The sequence below is a fragment of the Oncorhynchus masou genome, chromosome 21, assembly GCF_036934945.1.
Source record: "Oncorhynchus masou masou isolate Uvic2021 chromosome 21, UVic_Omas_1.1, whole genome shotgun sequence".
NCBI lineage: Eukaryota > Metazoa > Chordata > Actinopteri > Salmoniformes > Salmonidae > Oncorhynchus > Oncorhynchus masou.
The window spans coordinates 27711484-27736475 of NC_088232.1; the positions used below are offsets into that span (position 1 = coordinate 27711484).

Here is a 24992-nt window from a genome sequence, read left to right on the forward strand (position 1 = left end):
GCCTCGGCAAACACGCCGAGCCCACCTCCGTGGCTCTTGCCACGGAGCAGGGGTAGCCATGGGCTCCGAATTCTGCGCAGGTCTTCTTCGGAGCCACAGGAGATTGTCCAACCGGATTGCAATGCTGATGAGCTGGACGAATAAAAGGTTGTCATCACGGCAGTCTAACTCCAACTGTACCACCTCCCGCAGTCCGCTGCATAAAATGGTGACGACAGCCAACTCATTCCATCCGGTGGAGGCAGCGATGTTCCGGAACCCCAGGGCGAACTCCGAGGCGGTCCTAGATCCCTGGCAAAGTCGAGTAGACGCTCACCCTCCTCTCGGCCCTCATGATGGTCAAAAACCGAGCGAAAGAGGAGGGTGAAGAGCTCGTAGGACTCGACCTCGGTTCCGCCGGTCTCCCAGACCGCGGCACCCCAGTCCAGAGCTCATCCGGTCAGTGCCGACATGACGGTGGCAACCCTGTCACTTCCGGAAACAGCCCCGTCGTAGCGAGCGAGGTTCAGGTCGCATTTTAGAAGGAACACCTTGCATCTTGCTGGTGTGCCGTCGAAGCTCTCCAGGATGGACAGGGGTATTCCACGGACCAGCTCCAATGGAACGGAAATAGATTGTGGTGTGGGAGCTGGTACCAGAATCGGTGCTGGAGACTGGAGGGACTGCACTCTTCCCTCCAAGCACGGGATTGTTGCCAGCACACTGTCCATGGCAATACCGAGGCTCGAGAGACAGTCATCGTGGTGCTGTACTGTCCCTACAATGGTCGCCAGCACGGTCTTTCCTGCTGTCTCCATTTTGCAGGTCTGTTATTCTGTCACGCTGGCATAAAGGATTTTGGAGACAGGCGCAAGAATACACAGGGGTTTTTAATACACCCAAAACAAACACGTATACAAAACACTGGGCTGTATCCAGCCCTGCACAACAGCACAAACAGTAAAAAGACCTATCCGAAGCAGTGTGTGTATCCCATAACCCGCCCCCCCAAACAAATATATATATAGTATTTTGAGGTCCCCTTTATTAAGGTAACTTACGGTCAATTCATTATTTTATTTTAACCACAGTCCCTTAGAAATCCTGAATTAAATCACGTCACAGAGCACAGCCCAGCCGCACTGCTGAGTCTGATTGTTTCCCTTAACGCCAGGAGTCATTTGACTGTGGCAGAAATATTAGGCTGCATTTTGTGTGTAGGGGGTCTGCTCTATACGGTAGTAATAGCTTATTTGTCAAACCTGCGTACACAGCACGTTGAACATTTAAAAACTATAATGCAGGGTGGCAGGTAGCCAAGTGGTAAAAGAGTTGGGCCAGTAACCAAAAGGTTGCTGGTTCGAATCCCAGAGCCTGTAAGGTAGAAAGATCTGCCCTTGAGCAAAGCAGTTAACCCCCAACAACAACTGCTCCCTGGGCGCTGATAACCTGGATGCCGATTAAGGCAGCCCCCCACACCTCTCTTATTCAGAGGAGTTGAGTTAAATCAGAAGAAACATTTCAGTTGAATGCATTGTGGTGCCCCTCCTAATGTTTGTCTTTGGACTATGGCCATATTGTGGCTCTGCAGTCTAACTGTCTATTAACATGAAGATCATTGCTGCTACTTGTTATTGAGTGGATGATAATGTGAAAGGTTTACAGTATGTCCCAATCTGTCAAAATACTGACCACGTCAACGATTACAGATCAAAGATGAAAATAATGAATACCCAAGCTGGACAGAATACCACTGTGAGTCACAGAGCTATACAGTAGTGGCTTAAAAGCTATTTGTCATACTATTCTCTTTGACAGTGGTAAAGGCATTTCTTGCTCCTATATTGCCTTCTAACATGCAGCGTACTGTGGTTGACGGACTCTAAATCTCGTGCTGCTTTTCGACTGTAACTCCAGTGGGACATTAGTGTATACACCTTTGTGTTAAACTAGGGAAATTGTATTTCCACAGCTTTGGCTGACAGTGAGGACTTGTGAAGAGCAGATTCAACCTTTGCCTAAACAAAACAGTTGCTCTATGAGAAGTTGTTAAAGTTCACAGTTAGTCATTGTTATGTAACTGACAGCTGAAAAGTACCAGTGTTCTGGCTTTGACTCGAAGTGAGAACAGGTCCACTGGTGAGACACTAGTGCTAGCCTGCGTAGATGGAAACAGAAAAGTCTAAATCTTTTGGGTAGAGATGGGTGTCCAGATGGGATAGAGCAGTGTGTAGTACGATGGTGATTGCATTGTCTGTGGATCTATTGGGGTGGTATGCCAATTGAAGTGGGTCTAGGGTGTATAGTAAGGTGGAGGTGATGTGATCCTTAACTAGCCTCTCAAAGCACTTCATAATGACAGAAGCGAGTTCTACTGGGCGATAATGATTTAGTTCAGTTGCCTTTGCGTTCTTGGGTATAGGAACAATGGTGGACATCTTGAAGCAAGTGAAGACAGCAGACTGGGATACATTTTTTATCTCGTCAATCTACACATAATACCCCATAATGGCAAAGTGAAACAGCAATACCTTATTTCCATAATTATTCAGACTCTTTGCTATGAGCCTCGAAATTGAGCTCAGGTGCATAATTTTTCCATGGATCATTCTTGAGATGTTTCAACAACTTGATTGGAGTCCACCTGTGGTAAATTCAATTGATTGGACATGATTTGGAAAGACACACACTTGTCTATATAAAGTCTCATGGTTGACAGTGCATGTCAGAACAGAAACCAAGTCATGAGGTCGAAGGAATTGACCGTAGAGCTCCGAGACAGGATTGTGTCTGGGCAGAAATCTGGGGAAGGGTACCAAAAACTTTCTGCAGCATTGAAGGTCCCCAAAAACACAGTGGCCTCCATCGTTCTTAAATGGAAGAAGTTTGGAACCACCAAGACTCTTCCTAGAGGTGGCCGCCCAGCCAATCTGATTAATCATAGGAGAAGGGCCTTGGTCAGGGAGGTGACCAAGAACCAGATGGTCACTCTGACAGAGCTCCATAGTTCCTCTGTGGAGATGGGAGACCCTTCCAGAAGGACAACCATGTCTGCAGCACTCCACCAATCAGGCTTTTATGGTAGTGGCCAGACAGCTTGAAGTTTGCCAAAAGGCACCTAAAGGACTTTCAAACCATGAGAAACAAGATTCTCTGGTCTGATGAAACCAAGATTAAACTATTTGGCCTGAATGCCAAGCGTCACGTCTGGAGGAAAACTGGCACCATCCCTACGGTGAAGAATGGTGGTGGCAGCATCATGCTGTGGAGATGTTTTTCAGCGGCAGGGTCTGGGAGACTAGTCAGGATTGAGGGAAAGATGAACGGAGCAAAGTACAGAGATATCCTTGATGAAAACCTGCTCCAGAGAGCTCATGACCTCGGACTGGGGCGAAGGTTCACCTTCCAATAGGACGACAACTCTAAGCACATAGGTAAGACAACACAGTAGTGGCTTCAGGACAAGTCTCTCAATGTCCTTGAGTGGCGCAGCCAGAGCTGGACTTGTACCCAATCTAACATCTCTGGAGAGACCTGAAAATAGCTGCTCAGCTTTGCTCCCTATCCAAACTGACAGAGCTTGAGAGGATCCGTAACTCTCCAAATACAGGTGTGCCAAGCTTGTAGTGTCATACAGAAGAAGACTCAATGCTTTAATTGCTGCCAAAGGTGCTTCAACAAAGTACTGAGTAAACGGTCTGAATACTTATGTAAATGTGATATTTAAGTTTTTTATTTGAAATACATTTGCAAAAATGTCTAAAAACCTGTTTTTGCTTTGTCATTATGGAGTATTATGTGTAGATGGATGAGAGAAAAACAATTTAATCAATTTTAGAACAAGGCTGTAATGTAACAAAATGTAGAAAAAGTCAAACGGTCTGAATACTCTGTGTATATATATATATGTGTATATATTTTTTTCTCCATTTATTATCAGTTATACTATTTTAATATTGATTACTGCACTGTTGGTTAGAACATGCAATTTAAGCATTTCGCCCTGACAATAAAACTTGAACTAGTTAAACTAGACTCAGACCAGATGGAATTTCACCTCAGTCCACCACGGTTCTGTACTGCCATCTAGATTTACAACTTCAGTCTTATCGATTTTCTTTCTCTCAGCGGCCCAGCAGCGTTTCATAGTAGATCTTTTACCTCAATAGAACGTGTGTAGCAGTGTTTCAGCCCAGCCACCTGCATCATATTCACAGTCAATCTTGTATCTTAATTTATAATGTTTATGCAGCTTCATGCACCTGGTTTTCTAAAACTTTACAATGTAATAACTGTATTATACTGTATCTTTCTCTTGTTCCATAAGCTTTAGCTAGGCTCTGTAATGTGCATAATGTACACATGATTTTCCATTCTAGTCAGCTGAGAGGAATGCCAATGCCTGACTTAGCACATAAAGAAGATTGTCTTTGATTGACAGTTCACTGTGAGTGCAGTGTGTGTGTGTGTTTGCGGTATGTGTGTACAGTGTGTTTGTGTGTGTGACATCTAGCCATCTGACCAGCTCTCCTCATTCTAGTGTCTAACTCCTGACGCGTGTTACTCTGTGTCTGGTGCTCTGGTCCATGACTCCCTATGCTGCACGACACACTCAGTCAACGGGCAAACCAAATGAAAACCCAAACTTCTGACACCCGAGGAGAGTTTAAGTTTTTACAGGTATAAACGGTGTTTGTGAGTCAGAATTTCATCATTAATCTCCATCTCTTCAAAATGCAGGATTTAGAGAGAACGGCTCAGAAAGACAGTGGATGAGAAAGTGTGTATTTGCTTTTTTTTAAATGGTTTCTTTTCTCAGTTGTCTGAAGAAATATGAATTGTTATGAATGTATAAGAAAACTTAACAAAGATCTATTTTCATCGGCAGTATACTTGAGCATTATTATGATTAATACTGCATCTTTGTAGGTAGAGGTCTAACACGCTGACTGTTTGTCTTGGGTTATATTGGGTAATAAGCAGGGCATTCTGAAATATCTGTTTCTGGAGGTCCTTCATAAAATCTCTTCTTGTGGTATTTTACTCTCTTTAAGTGAGCCTCATACATTTAAAAGAATGTCTCTCTGTCTCCAAACTGTTCCAATGGAAATAGCCCTGACTCGGCCTCTCACTGGAGCCTTGTTGGTGTTTGGACAGGGTATAAAAATGTGCTGGCGAGTTATGGATAGCTCTGTATTTTGATACAGAACAGTAGAGCTGGTTGATGTCAGAGACAACTTTCTTCTTTCCTCACTTTGTTCCTTTGGTTTGAGTCCTGTGCTGTAACACATTGTTGTTGAGTTTACGATAATATTCTCATGAAGCCACTGGATACAGTAGAATAAGTCATCCATAACAATGGCCACATACAGTACATGCCTAAGTCATACTGCCAAGTGCAAGTATAGCGTCACATTGCGTAATGCTGGTGTTTTTACGATGTTGATGTCATTTTTAGGCTTTCAATAAGAAAAATATAACTCTTCACAGTCAAAGTCCTCTACAATTCTGAGCGCTGAAGAAAAAATATGAATGTGTTTTTTCTCAGTCTTTCAATGAGCTTCCTTAGTCTCGTTACAGTAATTAAAATTGCAGCTATGCACAGTTTGAGAACTGATTACATGTTTTGTTCTTAATCATGAGATAGATTTAGACTGCAATCCATTAATGATTTATATAAGCATATATTTTGATTATGTATGAGCCAGATTAAATGTGTAGCATGGTTTTTAAACTATTGTTTATACACCAAAACACATGTGCTTTTCTCCCACACATACTTGGCATTTCTTGCAATGTAGCCCAGTATTCCCATGTTTCTATATGTGGATGTTAGTCATGCATTTTTCATATGAGTATTTTCAATTAAGATACACTCATTGGAATCACTTCTCACTGGCCCTGATAAACTGGGGAAAATATACAGTGAACACTACTGAGAATTTCCTATACACCTAGCCATTTGGTGAGAGAGAGTGTTTGGTAATTTCCAGATCATACATATTCTACTTGTGTACATAATAAACACACTAAGGTGTGTACTGAGGGCATTGCACGTGTTAAAATGACCAGAATATCGTTCCTTCTCTTGACCCTTGTTTGTACTCCTGTCTGAAAACCACTGCTACAAAATTAACTTCACACCAGTGAAAATCTATAATATACCAGGCTGTTAGTGTGTAGCAAGGACCTGCTGAGATCCTGCACTTCCACTCCAGAATGCATGCAAACTATGTGTCCATATCAGCAAACTGAATGCCAGGGAGCTCTGTATCCATGTTCTGCCGGCGGGATGCGCTTCACAACAAATAATGTATTTTCCTGACAACCGCAGGCAGCTGACAGAGGTGCAGCTTCATCTCTGAAGCGGAGCGTTTGCTCCTCTCTGATTGGGCCGTGCAGGGTATTAGATCATATTGCCATGTCTCTTCCACACGTATTTTTAACTGTCAGTCACATACCCCATCTATCTCTGTTAGGTCCTGTTAAAATAGCATGTCCTAAGGTCTACTTAAAAGGCTTTGAATAATCGTGGGGAAAAGGCAGTTCAGGCAGAAAAATAGAATTTGAACAACAAAAAGATGTGTGGGGGGAAAACGATGTGCAAAACCAGCCAAGCCAGTAATTTTATATTGTGCTTGCGTCATTTTTATATTGTGCTGGCATTATATTGTGCAAGCGTGGCGGGGGGGGGGGGGTGAACCCCTTAATTGAATCTCCACTCAAGTAAGACTTTGCTTTTGAGGGGGAAGCTGTGCTTTGAGCTTATTTGAAATACAAAGAACAGACAAAAACACCTTTGGCCCCTTTCCATACAAGATTTACCCCAACCGCAGGGGACTCCATTGGGTGATGTGGTCTTCCTAACGCATCACCAGGGGCACACTGCCTTCCCTCCAGGACGCCTACATCACCCGGTGTCACAGGAAGGCCAAAAAGATCATCAAGGGCATCAACTACACAAGTCACGGCCTGTTCACCCTGCTAACATCCAGAAGGCGAGGTCAATATAGCTCCATCAAAGCCGGGACGGAGAGACAGAAAAATAGCTTCTGTCTCAAGGCCATCAGACTGTTAAATAGCCATCAGTAGCCGGCTTTTTTTTACATACTGTTTTACTGATTTCATATGTATATAAACTGTATTCTACTGTATTTAGTCAATTCCCCTACATTTATTAATGTATTAATTCCATTATTTTACTCTTACATTTGTGTGTATTGTTGTGAATTGTTCGACAGTACGTATTTACATAAGAATTGACACTCTTAGCTATGAGACTCGAAATTGAGCTCAGGTGCAGTCTGTTTCCGTTGATCATCCTTGAAATGGCTCTACAACTTGTGTGGGAGTCCACCTGTGTTAAATTCAATTGATTGGACAGGCACACGCCTGTCTATATAAGGTCCCACTGTTGACAACGCATTTCAGAGCAGAAACCAAGCCATGAGGTCAAAGAAATTGTTCGTAGAGCTCCAAGACTGGATTGTGTTGAGGCAGAGATGTGGGGTTGGGTACTAAAACATTTCAGCAGCATTGAAGGTCCCCAAGAACAGAGTGGCCTCCATTATTCTTAAATGGAAGAAGTTTGGAACCACCAAGAATCTTCCTGCAGCCGGCCACCCGGCCAAACTGAGCAATCGGGGGAGAAGGGCCTTGGTCAGGCAGGTGACCAAGAACATGTTGATCACTCTGACGGAGCTCTAGAGTTCCTCTGTGGAGATGGGAGAATCTTCCAGAAGGACAACCATCTCTGCAGCACTGCACCAATCTGGCCTTTATGGAAGTGGCCAGACGAAGCCACTCCTCAGTAAAAAGCACATGACAGCCAGCTTGGAGTTTGCTGAAAGGCATATAAAGACTCTCAGACCATGAGAAACAAGATTCTCTGGTCTGATGAAACAAAGATTGAACTCTTTAGCCTGAATGCAAAGCGTCACATCTGGAAGAAACCTGGCACCATCCCTACAGTGAAGCAAGGTGGTGGCAGCATCATGCTGTGTGGATGTTTTTCAGAAGCAGGGACCGGGAGACTAATCAGGATCAAGGGAAAGATGAATGGAGCAAAGTACAGAGAGATCCTTGATGAAACTCTACTCCAGAGCACTCAGGACCTCAGACTGGGGGCGACGGTTCACCTTCCAACAGGACACCGACCCTAAGCACACAGCCAAGACAACGCAGGAGTGGCTTCGAGACAAGTCTCTGAAAGTCCTTGAGTGGCCCAGCCAGAGTCCAGACTTGTAGCCAATCGAACATCTTTGGAGAGACCTGAAAATAGCTGTGCAGCAACACTCCCCATCCAACCTGACAGAGCTTGAGGATCTGCAGAGAAGAATGGGAAAAACTCCCCAAATACAGGTGTGCCATAGGTCTAGCGTCATACCAAGGAAGCCTCAAGGCTGTAATCGTTGCCAAAGGTGCTTCAACAAAGTACTGAGTAAAGCGTCTGAATACTTACAGTATGTACATTTATTTTTCAGTTTTTTTATTTTTAATAAATTTGCAAACATTTCAAAAAAATCTGTTTTTGCTTTGTCATTATTAGGTATTGTGTGTATATTGATAAGGAAAACATACTATTTAATCAATTTTAGAATACAGCTGTAACCTAACAATATGTGGAAAAAGTCAAGGGGTCTGAATACTTTCTGAAGGCACTGTATATAGAAATTGTGTCAATTTATTGAGCATGTCCTCAACTCTAACATGCATCAACATATCAAATGCATTTCTAGATCCTTATATGGACCTCAGTCAAGAGCATATGCCTGGCCTGTGCTGAGAAAATATACTATATAGGCCTACTGTCAGTATTTGTCATCATATAGAGAAAATAAGATCTCAGGATATCTAATGAGTCAATATCCGGCCATACCATGTATGATATCCAGAAGGAATCCAAAAATTATTTGTGCATTAAAGAAAAATATGGATTTCATATTTGTAAAATTATTGAGCATGTGCTGAGAACTCAGAAATGCATAAGAAATGCCCCTTATTTTCAGCATTATATGTGATGTATACAGTCAGAATTTGTCAACACGAAGAGCGAAAATACGATGTCACATATCTCAAGATATTGAATGAGTCCATATTCGGCCATAGGGTATGTGTCACGCCCTGGTCTTAGTATTTTGTGTTTTCTTTATTTATTTGGTCAGGCCAGAGTGTGACATGGGTTTTGGTATGTGGTGTGTTTTGTCTTGGGGTTTTTTCATATGTATTGGGATTGTGGCTTAGTGGGGTTTGCTAGCAAAGTATATGGCTGTCTGAAGTGGTTCTCAATCAGAGGCAGGTGTTTATCGTTGTCTCTGATTGGGAACCATATTTAGGCAGCCATATTCTTTGAGTGTGTCGTGGGTGATTGTCCTTGTTCCTGTTCCTGTGTTAGTTTGCACCAGTATAGGCTGTTTCGGTTTTCGTGTTACGTTTATTGTTTTTTTGTATTGATTCGTGTTTCCTTTGTTGCATTAAAACATGAATCTAAATAGCCACGGCGCATTTTGGTCCGACTCTCTTTCGCCTAAAGAAAGCCGTTACAGAATCACCCACCACAACAGGACCAAGCGCCGTGGTGACAGGCAGTGGCAGCAGGAGCAACTGGGTCTGGATTATACGACTTGGGAGGAAATAGACAGGTGGGCAGTCGACCCAGGGAGAGTGCCGGAGCCCGCCTGGGATTTGCTGGAGCAGTGCGAGGAAGGTTATAGGAGAATGGAGTTGGAGAGCCGAACACGGTGGCGTGGAAGGAAGCCCGAGAGTCAGCCCCAAAAATTTCTTGGGGGGGCACAGGGAGAGTGTGGCGGAGTCAGGAGTCAGACCTGAGCCAAGTCCCCCTGTTTATCGTGAGGAGCCAAGGTGGAGACCAGAACCAGAGCCAGTGTTGGAGGTGAGCGAAGCAGAGACTGTGAAAGAGTTATGGGGAAATTGGAGGAGAGAGTTATGAGGGAGTTGCTGTGTTGGTGCTTTAGGCATGGAATTCACCCGACGGAGCGTGTCTGGAATTTGATGGCACCTGGGTCAGCGCTCCATACTCGTCCTGAGGTGCGTGTTAGTCGGCTGGTGAAGATTGTGTCAGCCTCACGCAGCAGGCCTCCTGTGCACCTCCCTAGCCTTGCACGTCCTGTGCCAGCCCTGCTCTCAAGATCTCCAGTACGCCTTCACGGTCCAGCCCATCCTGTGCCACCTCCACACACCAGCCCTCCGGTGGCAGCTCCCTGCACCAGGCTTCCTTGTGCGTGTCCTCGGCCCAGTACCACCAGTGCCAGCACCACGCACCAGGCCTTCAGTGTGCTTCGCCTGTCCAGCGCTGCCAGAGCTTTTCTCCTCTCCAGCGCTGCCAGAGTCTCCCGCCTGTTCAGCGCAGTCAGAGCCTTCCTCCTCTCCAGTGTTGTCGGAGTCTCCCGCCTGTTTAGCGCTGCTAAATCCTTCCGCCTCTACAGTGCTGCCGGAGTCTCCCGCCTTTTTAGCGCTGCCAGAGCCTTCCTCCTCTCCAGCGCTGCCGAGTCTCCCTCCTGTTCAGCGTGGCCAGTCTGCAAGGAGCTGCCAGTCTGCAAGGAGCTGCCAGAGCTGCCAGTCTGCATGGAGCAGCCAGAGCTGCCAGTCTGCATGAAGCCGCCAGAGCTGCCAGTCTGCAAGAAGCCGCTAGAGCTGCCAGTCTGCAAGAAGCCGCCAGAGCCGTCAGTCAGCATGGAGCAGCCAGAGCTGCCAGTCAGCATGGAGCAGCCAGAGCCGTCAGTCTGCCAGGATCCGCCAATCAGCCAGACTCTTCCAGATCTGCCAGCCTGCCAGGATCTGCCAGTCAGCCAGGATCTTCTAGACCCACCAAGCAGCCAGGATCCGCCAGTCAGCCAGACTCTTCCAGATCCGCCAGTCAGCCAGGATCTTCCAGATCCGCCAGTCAGCCAGGATCCGCCAGTCAGCCAGACTCTTCCAGATCCGTCAGCCAGTCTCTTCCAAATCCGCCAGTCAGCCAGGATCTTCCAGATCCGCCAGTCAGCCAGGATCCGCCAGTCAGCCAGACTCTTCCAGATCCGCCAGTCAGCCAGGATCTTCCAGATCCGCCAGTCAGCCAGGATCCGCCAGTCAGCCAGACTCTTCCAGATCCGTCAGTCTACCAGGATCCGCCAGTCAGCCAGGATCTTCTAGACCCGCCAAGCAGCCAGGATCCGCCAGTCAGCCAGACTCTTCCAGATCCGTCAGCCAGACTCTTCCAGATCCGTCAGCCAGACTCTTCCAAATCCGCCAGTCAGCCAGGATCTTCCAGATCCGCCAGTCAGCCAGACTCTTCCAGATCCGCCAGTCAGCCAGGATCTTCCAGATCCGCCAGTCAGCCAGGATCCGCCAGTCAGCCAGACTCTTCCAGATCCGTCAGCCAGACTCTTCCAGATCCGTCAGCCAGTCTCTTCCAGATCCGCCAGTCAGCCAGGATCTTCCAGATCCGCCAGTCAGCCAGGATCTTCCAGATCCGCCAGTCAGCCAGGATCCGCCAGTCAGCCAGACTCTTCCAGATCCGTCAGTCAGCCAGGATCCGCCAGTCAGCCAGACTCTCCCAGATCCGCCAGTCAGCCAGGATCTTCCAGATCCGTCAGGATCCACCAGTCAGCCAGACTCTTCCAGATCCGCCAGTCAGCCAGGATCCGCCAGTCAGCCAGACTCTTCCAGATCCACCAGTCAGCCAGGATCTGCCAGAACCGTCAGCCAGCCAGGATCTGCCAGAGCCAACTACCTGCCTGAGCTTCCTCTCAGTGCTGAGCTTCCTCTCAGTGCTGAGCTACCCCTCAGTCCTGAGCTACCCCTCAGTCCCGAGCTACCCCTCAGTCCCGAGCTACCCCTCAGTCCCGAGCTGCCCCTCAGTCCAGTGGGGCCCTTGGTGAGGGCTACTAGGCCAAGGTCGGCGGCGAGGGTCGCCTATCTAAGGACGCGAGGAAAATGGACTAAGACTTTGTTGGAGTGGGGTCCACGTCCCGCGCCGGAGCCGCCACCATGGACAGACACCCACCCGGACCCTCCCCTATGGGTTTAGGTGTGCGGCCGAGAGTCTGCACCTTGGGGGGGGGGGGGGGGGGGGTTCTGTCACGCCCTGGTCTTAGTATTTTGTGTTTTCTTTATTTATTTGGTCAGGCCAGGGTGTGACATGGGTTTTGGTATGTGGTATGTTTTGTCTTGGGGTTTTTCATATGTATTGGGATTGTGGCTTAGTGGGGTTTGCTAGCAAAGTATATGGCTGTCTGAAGTGGTTCTCAATCAGAGGCAGGTGTTTATCGTTGTCTCTGATTGGGAACCATATTTAGGCAGCCATATTCTTTGAGTGTGTCGTGGGTGATTGTCCTTGTTCCTGTTCCTGTGTTAGTTTGCACCAGTATAGGCTGTTTCGGTTTTCGTGTTACGTTTATTGTTTTTTGTATTGATTTGTGTTTCATTAAAACATGAATCTAAATAGCCACGCCGCATTTTGGTCCGACTCTCTTTCACCTAAAGAAAGCCGTTACAGTATGTCTTCGTGTGATATTTGGAGTAATCCCAATATCATATATGTATAAAGGACACATCTAGATTCAGAATTTATCAGGACATGGTGCATATCCACAAATCTCAAAAAATGGATTGGAAATGGTCTGTATTCTCTAGAATATCAAAAATGTGTCATATAAAGACATTGACATGACTTCCACCGAAGGTGGCTCCTCTCCCTGTTCGGGAGGTGCTCGGCGGTCGTCGTCGCCGGCCTGCTAGCTGCCACCGATCCATTTTTCTTTTGTGTCTGTCTGTTTTGTTTACACCTGTGTCCTATTAGTTAATTTAGGTGGGTTTATTAACCTCCGCTGCCTGCTAATTGTTTGAGGGGGATTATTTGCTGTTGTTGCTCTGTTAGGGGTGCTTGTTTGCGCCACAGGGTTTTGTTTTCTCACGGTCGTTGTACCGTTTGGACTGTAATTAGGAGTAGAGGTTTCTCCTCCATGTGTTACGTTATTTCCCTGTGTGTGGCGACGTCGTTGAGTGTGTTTCCCCACCTGTTGTTGTTGTGTTGGGACTTTCAATAAACGATTGTGCTACTGGGACTTCATTGCTCTCCTGTTCCTGACTCCTGCACCTACCTCTTCTTAGGAGGCACCTAACAGACATCCCCTGATATAGACCCTTTTCACCCAGTGTTATTTATATATTGTAACTATCCCAACAGTGGTTTATGCTTAGGTTCTTGAGGAACTCATACACTTGTGTAAACATTTCACATTTTAATAATTTAGCAGATGCTCTTATCCAGAGAAACGTACAGTAGTACTACTTTCTTTCCTACTGGTCCCCCATGGGAATCAAACACACAACCCTAACATTGCAAGCTCCATGCTCTAGCAACTGAGCCACACGGGACCTACAGTAAGTCTCAATAAAGCTACAAAAGTGTCAGTGTTGGTAAACCTTAACATGTGATAACAGTAAAACAGAACAGATGAACCGGAATAACATTCACTTTCATTGGTGGCCAAAAATAACTATCTAAAAGCCACGCCCCTACTGAGCCACGCCTCCAGTCTTCTGATCTGACCTGTTGGCTCATATCTCAATAACCTAGCATCAACAACCCAACCTTGCTCTTTTTAAAGAAAACAACCCAACAAGGTAACCCAATGCTTGCAACCCAGCAGTTGGGTCATCCAAACAACCCAGCATTTCTTAGAGTGTGCAAACATTGCATGTTCTATCTAATCCAATATAGCACCAATAAACTGCATGCAATGTTAAGATAGATCCGCCTGTAGCTGTTTAGCCAGTAGATCCGCGAGATCTAAGCCTACCCTGGTCAGTGACCAGATGACTAGCTCTATTACGCAGCCACTCACCCATGCAGGTTTACTGGCATCAGTTTCCTAACATTGATGCATGGGAGATGGCCCTCATTGCCCGCTTAAGTGCAAAGTGGCCTGGGGATGCCCCATACCAGGGTTTCTCTCTTTCCATTCCATTAACCTTTTACTGCAGTGGGCTAAATCAGGGTCACACAGAATGTTTATTGGTAGTCTTAAACAAATCTACTATGAAACCAAAGTATACACCTCACACACATTGTTATGGGCTTTAAAAAATAAGACACCTGTACCATGTCCGATATAAAGTTGAAATCTATTCAATTTGGAGTTTGCATCCCAATATTACATTTTATAAACATCACAGAAAACTGAAATATAACAAAACCTTTTGACATGGAAACACCAGATTTTCTGTGGGTTTTTCGAAATAATGTTTATTAATTATTAAATATGAATAACATTCCACCCATGAGGTGGATTTATAATGCTTACAGCTAGCTGTGCTGACCTCATGCCGGTGCACTGGGAAATAAGGGGTTCAGACAAGTGATACCAGATTACTAATGTTTTTCCAAAGTTACTACCTTAACAATTATTGCATGTTATGCAAAGCTATGGTGTGGATGTTTTTATGGTGAAATTAGTCATATAGGGGTGTTTGAGTTAGATGTGTCTAAATGTAGACTTTTGTCATTCCTCTATAGGCTCTATTCAGCTAAACCTACTACTACTAAAAAAACCTTTAGCTACAGTACATGTGGAGTGTCCATACATAGCATACACCCCTTCTAATGCGATCAAACCATTCTAGATCAGCAATCCCCTCATCCATCCATCCATTCATCCATTCATCAGGCAACCCTACTCTTTACTTCTGGCTGAGTGATCACTAGGTGAGGGGAACCCCAGGTTACTGTACCCATACATAGATATCTGCTCCCATCATGCCCAATTGGATATGTCATGTCATTACTCACCACCAGGGGCCAATGGCTGGAGGGCAGCGGAATGCTATAAAAAATGTTTTATCTCAGTGAGAGGAACGACCTCAAATGAGACTGTGTGCTCTGTGTGTTTTTTTCTCTCTCTCTCACTGTATTAGTGTGTGTGTGAAAGAGAGCGAGCAGAAAGAGTAAGAGTGTTTTGGTGTATATAGTGTGAGTGCTCTACATCCTTCAAGTATTTTTAGCATTGTTTTTTTGACAGCCCTCGGAGGAGAGGAATCTGTTTTCTAATTTGAGAGCTAGCGTTCGCAGCAAGCAAGTGTTCTCATTTTCAGGCACTTCTTAGCTTCCTGCAGTACATATGAGAGGATGCACTCTCTCCCTCTTCTTCTGCTCTGCTGTACAGCCACCTTCTCAGCAGGCTTCTAATTGTCCCAAGCAATAAATCACTCTCACTTCCCACTCGTTAACTATTTATTTCATGTGAATTAAGCCTTAGTTCCAAGGGTGGGAACACACCTGTGTGTGCGTGGGGGGATCCACACCAGAAGTGAGAAACCTTGTTCCCACAAGATGCCGTGATACGTTCACTATTTAATTTCAACTTTTAACTTGCTAATGCAGGACCTATGAACATCTCCCACTCACAGGAAATAAAATGTTCAAATCTTCTGTACCTACTGGCAAAGAGCTCTACACTGCATATTAAATAAAATAACTCCTTTTGGTTTTGTCAATTCATATCTTATCTAATATTTTCTCTCTCTCTTTCTCTCCCTCCTCTGTCCTTCCCTGTCCTGCAGATCCCAGTCATGACGGGGGCCTTCATGGACTCCTCACCCAATGACAACGACAGTGCTGACCACTCGCTCTTCAATTCCTCGGCCAGTGTCCACGCCGCCTCTGCGGCGACCTCAGCCCAGACCCAGCAGGACGACCAGTCCTCGTCCAGTGATGCCATCTGGCTCTGGATTGCCATCATCGCTACTATCGGCAACATTGTGGTGGTGGGAGTGGTCTACGCATTCACCTTCTGATCCATCTTGCCTTCCTATCCACCAAGCCAAAAATGAGTGAGCTTCCCCATGGTGGAACGTGATAAAAGGCAAAGGATAAATATCACATAATGAATTACCAAAGGGCTCCGGGATGCAAACGCTGACTGTGGTGTGGGGTTTCTTTAGTTGAAGCTTCAGCAACATTCACTTTCAATAAAAAAAACTCAATGTTTCAGTATAGGAACAATATACAATATACCAGTACGCACAAGTTCAACTGAAGTCTGAATGGTATTTTCAACTTTAGTCGCCTAACTTTCAGTAGACATCACGCTCCTGGATGTTGTTGTGTTGCATTGTGGTGCTGAGGGTATAAGATACGGACAGGGTAAACCGGACCATCTTAAATGTTCCACAGATAGATGAGAGGCAATTACGAGGAGTGCTGCTTAATTATTTGGATGAACAGAGACGTGAATCTTAAAACATTTAAGTGATGCTGGGAATACTTCTGCATTAGCCATGGCCTCAGGTTCTTATAGTCCATTATCTGTTCTGACAAAAGAACGCTTCTCCGTTTCTATAGCAATGCCACACCAGTTTATGGTCCAATAAAGGAAATCACTCCACCATCTAATTTACTCTGCTAAATCTTTATCTGAAACATGATTTATTACACAACAGAACATCTATCATTGACATTTCACTTTTTTATAACAAACCTCTCACAGAGACATTAAAGTATATGACCAAGGTAGACCTGAAAGATATAAGCACATTTTACATGAGCAGAAATAATGTACAGCTTTAGGTTGTCATAGCCTAATTGTTATTTAGCTACCCTCTTTGGAGTCTTCATGTGCTGTATAAGCTAAATAAGCTGTGTTCTATCAAGCTGGTCTCTTTAAATGTAGAACTGTTCAGTGAATTTGCTTTTTGCTGCCATGGGGTCCAGGGCCAGTTGAGAATATTAACAGGGTCTTTTCAAGACATTAGCGAGGCCCCTGGTGTCACCACAGTGGGTGTTCTCAAGTCCCCAACTCTCTCCAAATCCATGTACATTGATGTCAGGGGTGATCATTTCTTAAGGTTGTCACAGAGGCAGTGCTATGAGCTTTATTATTGAGCTTAATTATTGACTGCTTTCTGTCTAGAAAGGAACTGAAAAGAACCGCCAAGGTTGGTAAATGTGATGGATTGATAAAAACATGTTTAATCTCAGCCCCAAAGCGTTCTGTTCAGCTGAAAATAGCTGAAACAGGAAAGAGCCGTTCCCTTTTTGATTTGACTTTGTCTTCTCTCTGGGAGACCGTTGTTCTTGAATGTTGGCTGGCTTGCCCTAACAGCTGCAATTGTATCAGTGATAAATCAATTTGGTCCAAGTTCACCATTACAATAATTAGGTGGGTGCTTACATTTGTCCTACACCACACGTACAAGTGCAAAATGGAAATGTGTTTTTTGCATATCCCTCTCCCCCTCAGAGTGGGGCAGAGCCAGAAATCAGACATTATTGACAGCAACCCTGGAGCAATTAGGGTTAAGTGCCTTGCTCAAGGGCACATCGACAGATTTTTAACCAAGTCATCTTGGTAATTGAACTGGCCCAACACTCCTAGCAGCTAGGCTACCTGCCGCTAGTGAGTTGCTATATCAGACACATTATATAATGATTTATGAATAGCTTTGCACATGCATTGATGAAGTCAATAGACATTTTCTTGTGTATACATCCCCCGCTCTTGAGTTGATGCAGAGGGTCAACATTGATTCCATCAACCTTTTTGACATATTTTTGCGATATATGATATATGACTTTAAGTTACAGGGCATCATATAGCGATAAGCTAGAAAGAGAGTAGGGGCTGTTTGTATTCAATGGCGTTTCTTATGTGACCTTGATAAAAGAAGAATTTGTAGTAAGACTATCTAGAAGGTTGTAGAGGGTTTATCATGTCTTGGTATATGTATACACTGTACATTTTGGTATTTACAGTATATAACATACAGTAAGTACTTGCTTACATTAGCCAATTACGATAGAATTTCCAGCAAATTGTATCATTTAAATCCCCAATAAGAGGTCAAATGTGTAAGTGTTTAGCAATGTAGTAATTAAAATACACATTCTTTTTTTGTATGAAAATGTATTACATTAAAGTTTCAGGATTGCTGTGTTTGTCTCCATAAATACTTATTGTGTGAAAAATGTCCCATTCAATCCAACAGGGAAATGCATCAACAGAAGTTTTACTTTAAACTGTACAGTGGGACACGTGTACATTGTGAAAGTGTTAAACGTAACAATTTCTGAGCTCAATGTGTACTTGGGGGAAAAGTCTGAAATCTCACCATAAGACTTAACCTATGCACAACACAATATATCACATGAGTAGAAATGGACCTTTTCAGTTTGTGAGACAAGCTCCTCGCACTGCTTCCTACTGAAGGTACAGTACCTGTCAAAAGTTTGTGAAAGTTGCGTCCAAACATTTGACTGATACTGTATATGCACTGGCATTGATTACTAGTGGATGCTGTGCTCCCAGGTGAGACTGATACAAGACAAGCATTGTACCATCACTCACTCTGACTCAGGCACAGGTTGTACATATCTCTGTCTGGATGTGAGCCGATGTCATTCCTTCACTGAAACCAGGAGAAGTTGCCTCATTTTACTTTTGAGATTTAAAAAGGCTTCTGAAGTTTGTAATTTCCACTTTGAAATGTCAGACTTGACTTTTCCTTCCGTAAAAAGTATTAACCCCTACAAAAAAATGTCCATTAATTATAATCCACATAATAATTCACATGTTCTATTGCTGCAGGGTTATTTTCCGGTTGCAGCAAACTGTATCAAATTAACATCCTACACCTGTAGAGTCTACTATCAGTGTTGCTGCTGCCCTGACACATGTGCAACTCCCGACTGAAGAAAGGATTGAGTTGAGTTGGAGGGTCATTGATTCAGCTGCTCCTCAAATCACATTTTATTTGTCACATGCATTGTAAACAACAGGTGTAGGTAGACTAAAAGTGAAATGTTTACTTACAGGTCCTTTTCCAACAATACAGTTAAAGACAAAGATACTTTAAAAAAAATGGAAATTGTGAGGAATAAAGGAAAAAGGAATAAATGAAAGGAATAAATAGACAGGGAATAACAAAAAGCAATAATTATTAAAAGAACATCGTAATATACAGGGTGTGCCAGTACCGAGTCGAAGTCCAGGGGTACAAGGTAAATGTGGTAGCTACAGTGCCTTCAGAAATGATTCACAACCCTTGACTTTTTCCACATGTTGTTGTGTTACAGGCTGAATTTAAAATGTATTACACTTCGTTTTTTTGTCAAATTGGAATTGTTTTTCGAAATTATTACAAATTAATCAAAAGTGAAAATCTAAAATGTCTTGAGTCATTAAAGTTTATATTCAGCACTGTCATTGTTTTTATTCAACACTGTTACAAAACATGTTTCTCCAGTACTTCTGCTCGGGCTGCAGCTGCAATGAATGAATAGCCAAGTATTGATAGCCCTGCATTTTATTATTATTAGCAGCTCGCCGTGTTGATTTTATTATTAACATAATCTTGGCTGTGGCCAGGGTCATGGAAGCTCTGTAGTCACGGTGGTTTGAGCTATCCGGTTGGACAGCGCAGTAGGTGCACTCGATGTAATCACAGATTTGCCGGTCCACCGGGTAGACGGAGTTTGTCTCATGGGACACTTTGCTTACCCGGTGCAGGTGCACTACCCGCAACAGCTCAACACGATTTTAAAAAAGGAGCGCAAGCCTGGCTTTTCTACAGAAATATTTGGCGATCGACTAGGATTGCCTTGAAGATCGCGATCGACCGGTTGGAGACCACTGAGCTGGAGCTATCAGTTTTTGCATGGGCTGCATCTCAATCCACCACAGCCGCATATGTCGGTTTTACGCATTTGCGGTGGAAGGTGGCCGAGCTACACCAATGTTTGTGAGAGTATCCTTATTAATATCGGTCTTCTCACGAAAACGTCTGTAATGTCCAAACGGTTTGGACGACAAAACAAATACCACTCTATGGAAAGGGGAGATTCTCAGTTTTGCCCTATGATCCTCACAAGTGTCAAGGGACTCGTCTGAAGGTACTGGTTTATTAAAATTAAGAGAGTCTTGTGCCCAAAAAAAGGGCTTAAACGTTTATATTTCCCCAGCTTTCTAATACAGTATCTTCTTGATATAGGAAAGACACTTCAAAAAGAGGCAGCTGTCAATTGTTGTCCCTGATTGAGAATCATACTTAGGTAGCCTGGGTTTCACCTTTGGTTTGTGAGTGTTTGGGACACACGGTACTGTTTCGTTTTGTTCACATCATTTATTGTTTTGTTCCAGTGTTCAGTTTGTTTATTAAAAAGACATTAATACTTACCACGCTGCACCTTGGTCCTCCTCTCTATCTCCAGAAGGCATCTGTTACATTAATGGCTGTGACAGGAGAAAACAGAGCATGGCTCAAAAACATTGTAGTTACTCCACAATTACTAACCTAATTGACTTAGGGAAAATAAGAAAGTCTGTACAGAATAAACATATTCTAAAACATGCATCCTGTTTGCAACATGAGACTAAAATAATTATCCCATAAAATGTGGCAAAGCAATTAACCTTTTGTCCTGAATACAAAGTGTTATGTTGGGGGCAAATCCAATATAACACATTACTGAGTGACACTCCATATTTCCAAGCAGAGTGGAGGCTGCATCATGTCATGGGTATGCTTGTAATCGTTAAGGACTGGGGAGTTTTTTGGGATAAAAAAATGTATGTAATGGAGATAAACACAGGCAAAATCTCAGACACTGAGAGATTAATTCACCTTTTAACGGGAAGGCCAAATCTACACTGGAGTTACTACCAAGAAGACAGTGAATGTTCCTGAGCGGCTGAGTTACAATTTCGACTTAGATCTATTTGAAAATCTATTGCAATTTTGAAAATAATAATGGGCAAATGTTGCACAATCCAGGTGTGGAAAACTCTTACAGACTCATGGCTGTAATCGCTGCCAAAGGTGCTTCTACAAAGTATTGACTCAGGGGTGTGAATACTTATGTAAATGTTTTTCTCTATTAAAATTCGCAATAAATTTGCAAACATTTCTAAAAATATGTTTTTGTATTATGTGTAGACAATTCAGGCTCAATCAGGCTGTAACACAAAAAAAATGGAATAAGTCAAGGGGTATGAATGGGGCTGTTATGGTGACCGAGTCATGAAGGCAACGGTTTAGTCACTGTAATTAGGCTTCTCCAAGCTCTGCTGCTGTTTATGGTCATTAGTAGCCTACCAAACTTTCTAACTTCTATTTATATTTATTTAACTAGGAAAGTCAGTTAAGAACAAATTCATATTTACAATGATGGCCTACCAAAAGGCAAAATGCCTCCGGCGGGGTCGGGGGCTGGGATAAAAATATATATATATATAATAAATATAGGACAAAACACACATCACAAGAGAGACAACACTACATAAAGAGAAACCTAAGACAACAACATAGCATGGCAGCAACACATGACAACACAGCATGGTAGCAACACAAAATGACAACAACATGGTAGCAACACAACATGGCAGCAGCACAAAATGGTACAAACCATTAAAAAAAATGTAACCTTTATTTAACTAGGCAAGTCAGTTAAGAACAAATTCTTATTTTCAATGACGGCCTAGGAACAGGCTACGAGTCCAACACTCTAACCACTAGGCTACCCTGCCGCCCCTGTATTGGGTACAGACAACGGCACAAAGGGCAAGAAGGCAGAGACAACAACACATCACGCGAAGGAGTCATAACAATCAGAAAGAGTGTCCGTGATTGAGTCTTGGAATGAAGAGATGGAGATAACTGCCTGGTACCACATACTCTATTGTCCCTCCAATCTCTCTGACATCAATGCAAATGTGATCGAAAATCAAATCAAACACTTCATGAGAGCCCATGAGCTGATGATGGCAACATTTCTATAGGCTATGCAATTGCGTGAGAAAATAGGCTATGCAATTGCGTGAGAAAATAGGCTATGTAATTGCGTGAGATGGCCTCTATTAAAAGTGGAGGATCCCATCAGCTTTCAGGCCTCCTATATTTATTCCTCTCCTGATATTAAGCACATTGTTTATATTTACGACAGGAGTATAGCCTACCTGGCTGGCATGAAAATGAACCACGGGAAAAGCGTCCTCCATTTGCTACTTAAGTGCATAGATTACATGTATTTTTTTTCTACTGCCTCTGTTTCCATACAGGTGCATGAAAATGATCCATTCTAAATCAAAACAAATTTCACACATATATTATATAGTATATGTAAAGACAAGGTTATATCAAGAATGGTGTGATGGGTTATTTAGCCTGTCACTTGTGGATGATATATCATCACTTGTGAATGATTCTCAGATTAAGGGAAACAGCATATGCTTTTTTGTCTCCGACTTTTTCAAATCATAGTCGCACAAATCATGTAGCCTAGCCCATAGGCCTATATGTTTTGATAAGGTTTGTATGACAATGTGTCCAAATAACTTCTTAAAAATCCGCTTTACAATGAGTGTACATCCTAACTGACATACATAAGCAGCAGGTGAGTTTCAAGTTTGGGGAAGATCATTTTCACCATAAAAATGCATCTTTATAATACAATCATTACATGCATAATCACATTTGTGGTCATTTTTGAGAATGGTGTTTTCCTGCTGTTGGAACATACTGAACATGCTTATAGTCTACTTTCATGAGCACATTGCTGCACTTATAATGTGAAGAAATAGCCTAATGTTTTATTCACATTTTAGGCTAAATGTTCTGATCTGTTGCGTCAGGCTCATTGCTTAAACCCATTTTTTTTAATGCTAGTGGTTGTATTAATTTGGGATCTATCACATCCCACAACTGTCCCAGACTATGTTTGGAATATTTATTTCTCGTACAAAATAAGGTCAACTTTTGCACTTTGGGGAATAGTAGATTGCCATAGGCTATTGTTTTGCTGTCCGTTAGGCCTACTCATCTTATTGGCTGACGAAAAGTAAATGTGGACAGTTCTTCCAATATCTTCAATATGCGCCTCGGAATTGGATAAGGACTCACGCAGTTGCATCCCCGATGTGTTGGTCTTCACTTGTAGCCTGTGGGAAAGATGTTTTGGGATGTCTCCATGGTCTGACAAACAGCGCTGAAGCTCTGACACTTTCCACCACAGATGTGGACGCAAAAAAAAAAGATCTCTCTTGTATAGTTGAAAACTCTCTGTAAATAGTATGGTTCTGCAGCTTATCATGAGGTATTCTAACTCAGGCCAGCAAAAAACTAGAGACTTCCTTAACATTAGAGATCACGCACCAGCTGTTGTTGACAAAAAGACACACCCCTCCTCCCTTTGCCTCTCTTTCGAGTCCTGGGGATTAGGGCCATGTAAAGAGTAACAGAAAGTCCAGAGCTGCCGACTCCTTGGTTCTGATGTCAAGAAGCTGTTTTCGGTCAAAAAAAAAATGATGGTGGAGACATTATGTAAAAAAAAAATTTAAAAAAAAGCTAAGATCAGAGTAAAAATCACACAGAATTGCAGAATTGGTCAGGAACCTGTAAGACGGCTACTATCTACTGCAGTGCAATCTTCACCACGGATGCTCCTCTTTATGTCTTTCTGCCTCTGTCTGCTGCATGTATCAGCCAACCAGACCGAATAGTGATGATGATGTAAATCAAGTGTTATCAAGTGTTAATTAAAAGTTTTGCAGCTATCGCACTTCTGTTGATATTTAAACTAGGTAGCTACACTCTTAGAAAAAAGGTATCCAAAAGGGTTCTTCCACTGTCCCCATAGCAGAACCTTTTTTGGTTCCAGGTAGAACCCTTTTGGATTCCACATGGAACACAAAATAGTTATAACGCGAACCAAAAGGGTTCTACCTGCAACCAAAAATGGTTCTTTAAATGATTATCCTATGGGGATAGCCAAAGAGCCCTTTAAGGTTCTAGATAGCACTTTTTTTAAAGCTCAAGCCATGCATGTTTAGATATGGGTGTGACCGAGGCACGTGTGAGCTCTGTACAGGGCAGACTGGGAAACAGGCATGACCGAGGCATGTGTGAGCTCTGTACAGGGCAGACTGGGAAACAGGCATGACTGAGGCACGTGTGAGCTCTGTACAGGGCAGACTGGGAAACAGGCATGACCGAGGCACGCGTGAGCTCTGTACAGGGCAGACTGGGAAACAGGCATGACTGAGGCACGTGTGAGCTCTGTACAGGGCAGACTGGGAAACAGGCATGACCGAGGCACGCGTGAGCTCTGTACAGGGCAGACTGGGAAACAGGCATGACCGAGGCACGTGTGAGCTCTCTACAGGGCAGACTGGGAAACAGGCATGACCGAGGCAAGTGTGAGCTCTGTACAGGGCAGACCAACAGGCATGACCGAGGCACGCGTGAGCTCTGTACAGGGCAGACTGGGAAACAGGCATGACTGAGGCACGTGTGAGCTCTGTACAGGGCAGACCAACAGGCATACATGACGGAACGCGTGAGCTCTGTACAGGGCAGACTGGGAAACAGGCATGACCGAGGCACGTGTGAGCTCTGTACAGGGCAGACTGGGAAACAGGCATGACCGAGGCACGTGTGAGCTCTGTACAGGGCAGACCAACAGGCATGACCGAGGCATGTGTGAGCTCTATACAGGGCAGACTGGGAAACAGGCATGACCGAGGCACGTGTGAGCTCTGTACAGGGCAGACCAACAGGCATGACCGAGGCATGTGTGAGCTCTATACAGGGCAGACTGGGAAACAGGCATGACCGAGGCACGTGTGAGCTCTGTACAGGGCAGACCTACAGGCATGACCGAGGCATGTGTGAGCTCTGTACAGGGCAGACCAACAGGCGCAACCAACTGACGGGGTGGAGGGTGACGAACTTGATAATATCACAACAACTTGTAGGCAGTGGTTTCAGAACAACAAAGACAAAAACTGTAGGCTATACAAAAGGAGGGAAAAGGGTTATGTGCTCGGCACAGGCAGAACTCCCATCTGTGCACGTGCCTGTTGTCAGGGAAACTGGGGGAAAAGCAACGTACACACTGCAAATCCACACACTTCCACAGCACAGACAATATACTCCCTCAATTGTAGGTCTCATACGCACAAGTATAGTAGATATGTAGACCATAGGAGGCTGCTGAGGGGAGGACGGTTCATAATAATGGC

At 44.1% G+C, this 24992-nt stretch overlaps 1 protein-coding gene across 1 annotated transcript in view; it reads left to right on the top strand.

The window, feature by feature from the left end:
* Positions 1 to 17904, top strand: part of LOC135507371 (uncharacterized protein C14orf132) — a 49949-nt gene extending 32045 nt beyond the window's left edge. Inside the window, exon 3 of the mRNA XM_064926923.1 lies at positions 15541 to 17904. Within this exon, the coding sequence (XP_064782995.1) occupies positions 15541 to 15774 (234 nt within the window). The 3' untranslated portion in view covers positions 15775 to 17904. The remainder of the gene's footprint in view (positions 1 to 15540) is intronic.
* Positions 17905 to 24992: the final 7088 nt, after the last annotated feature.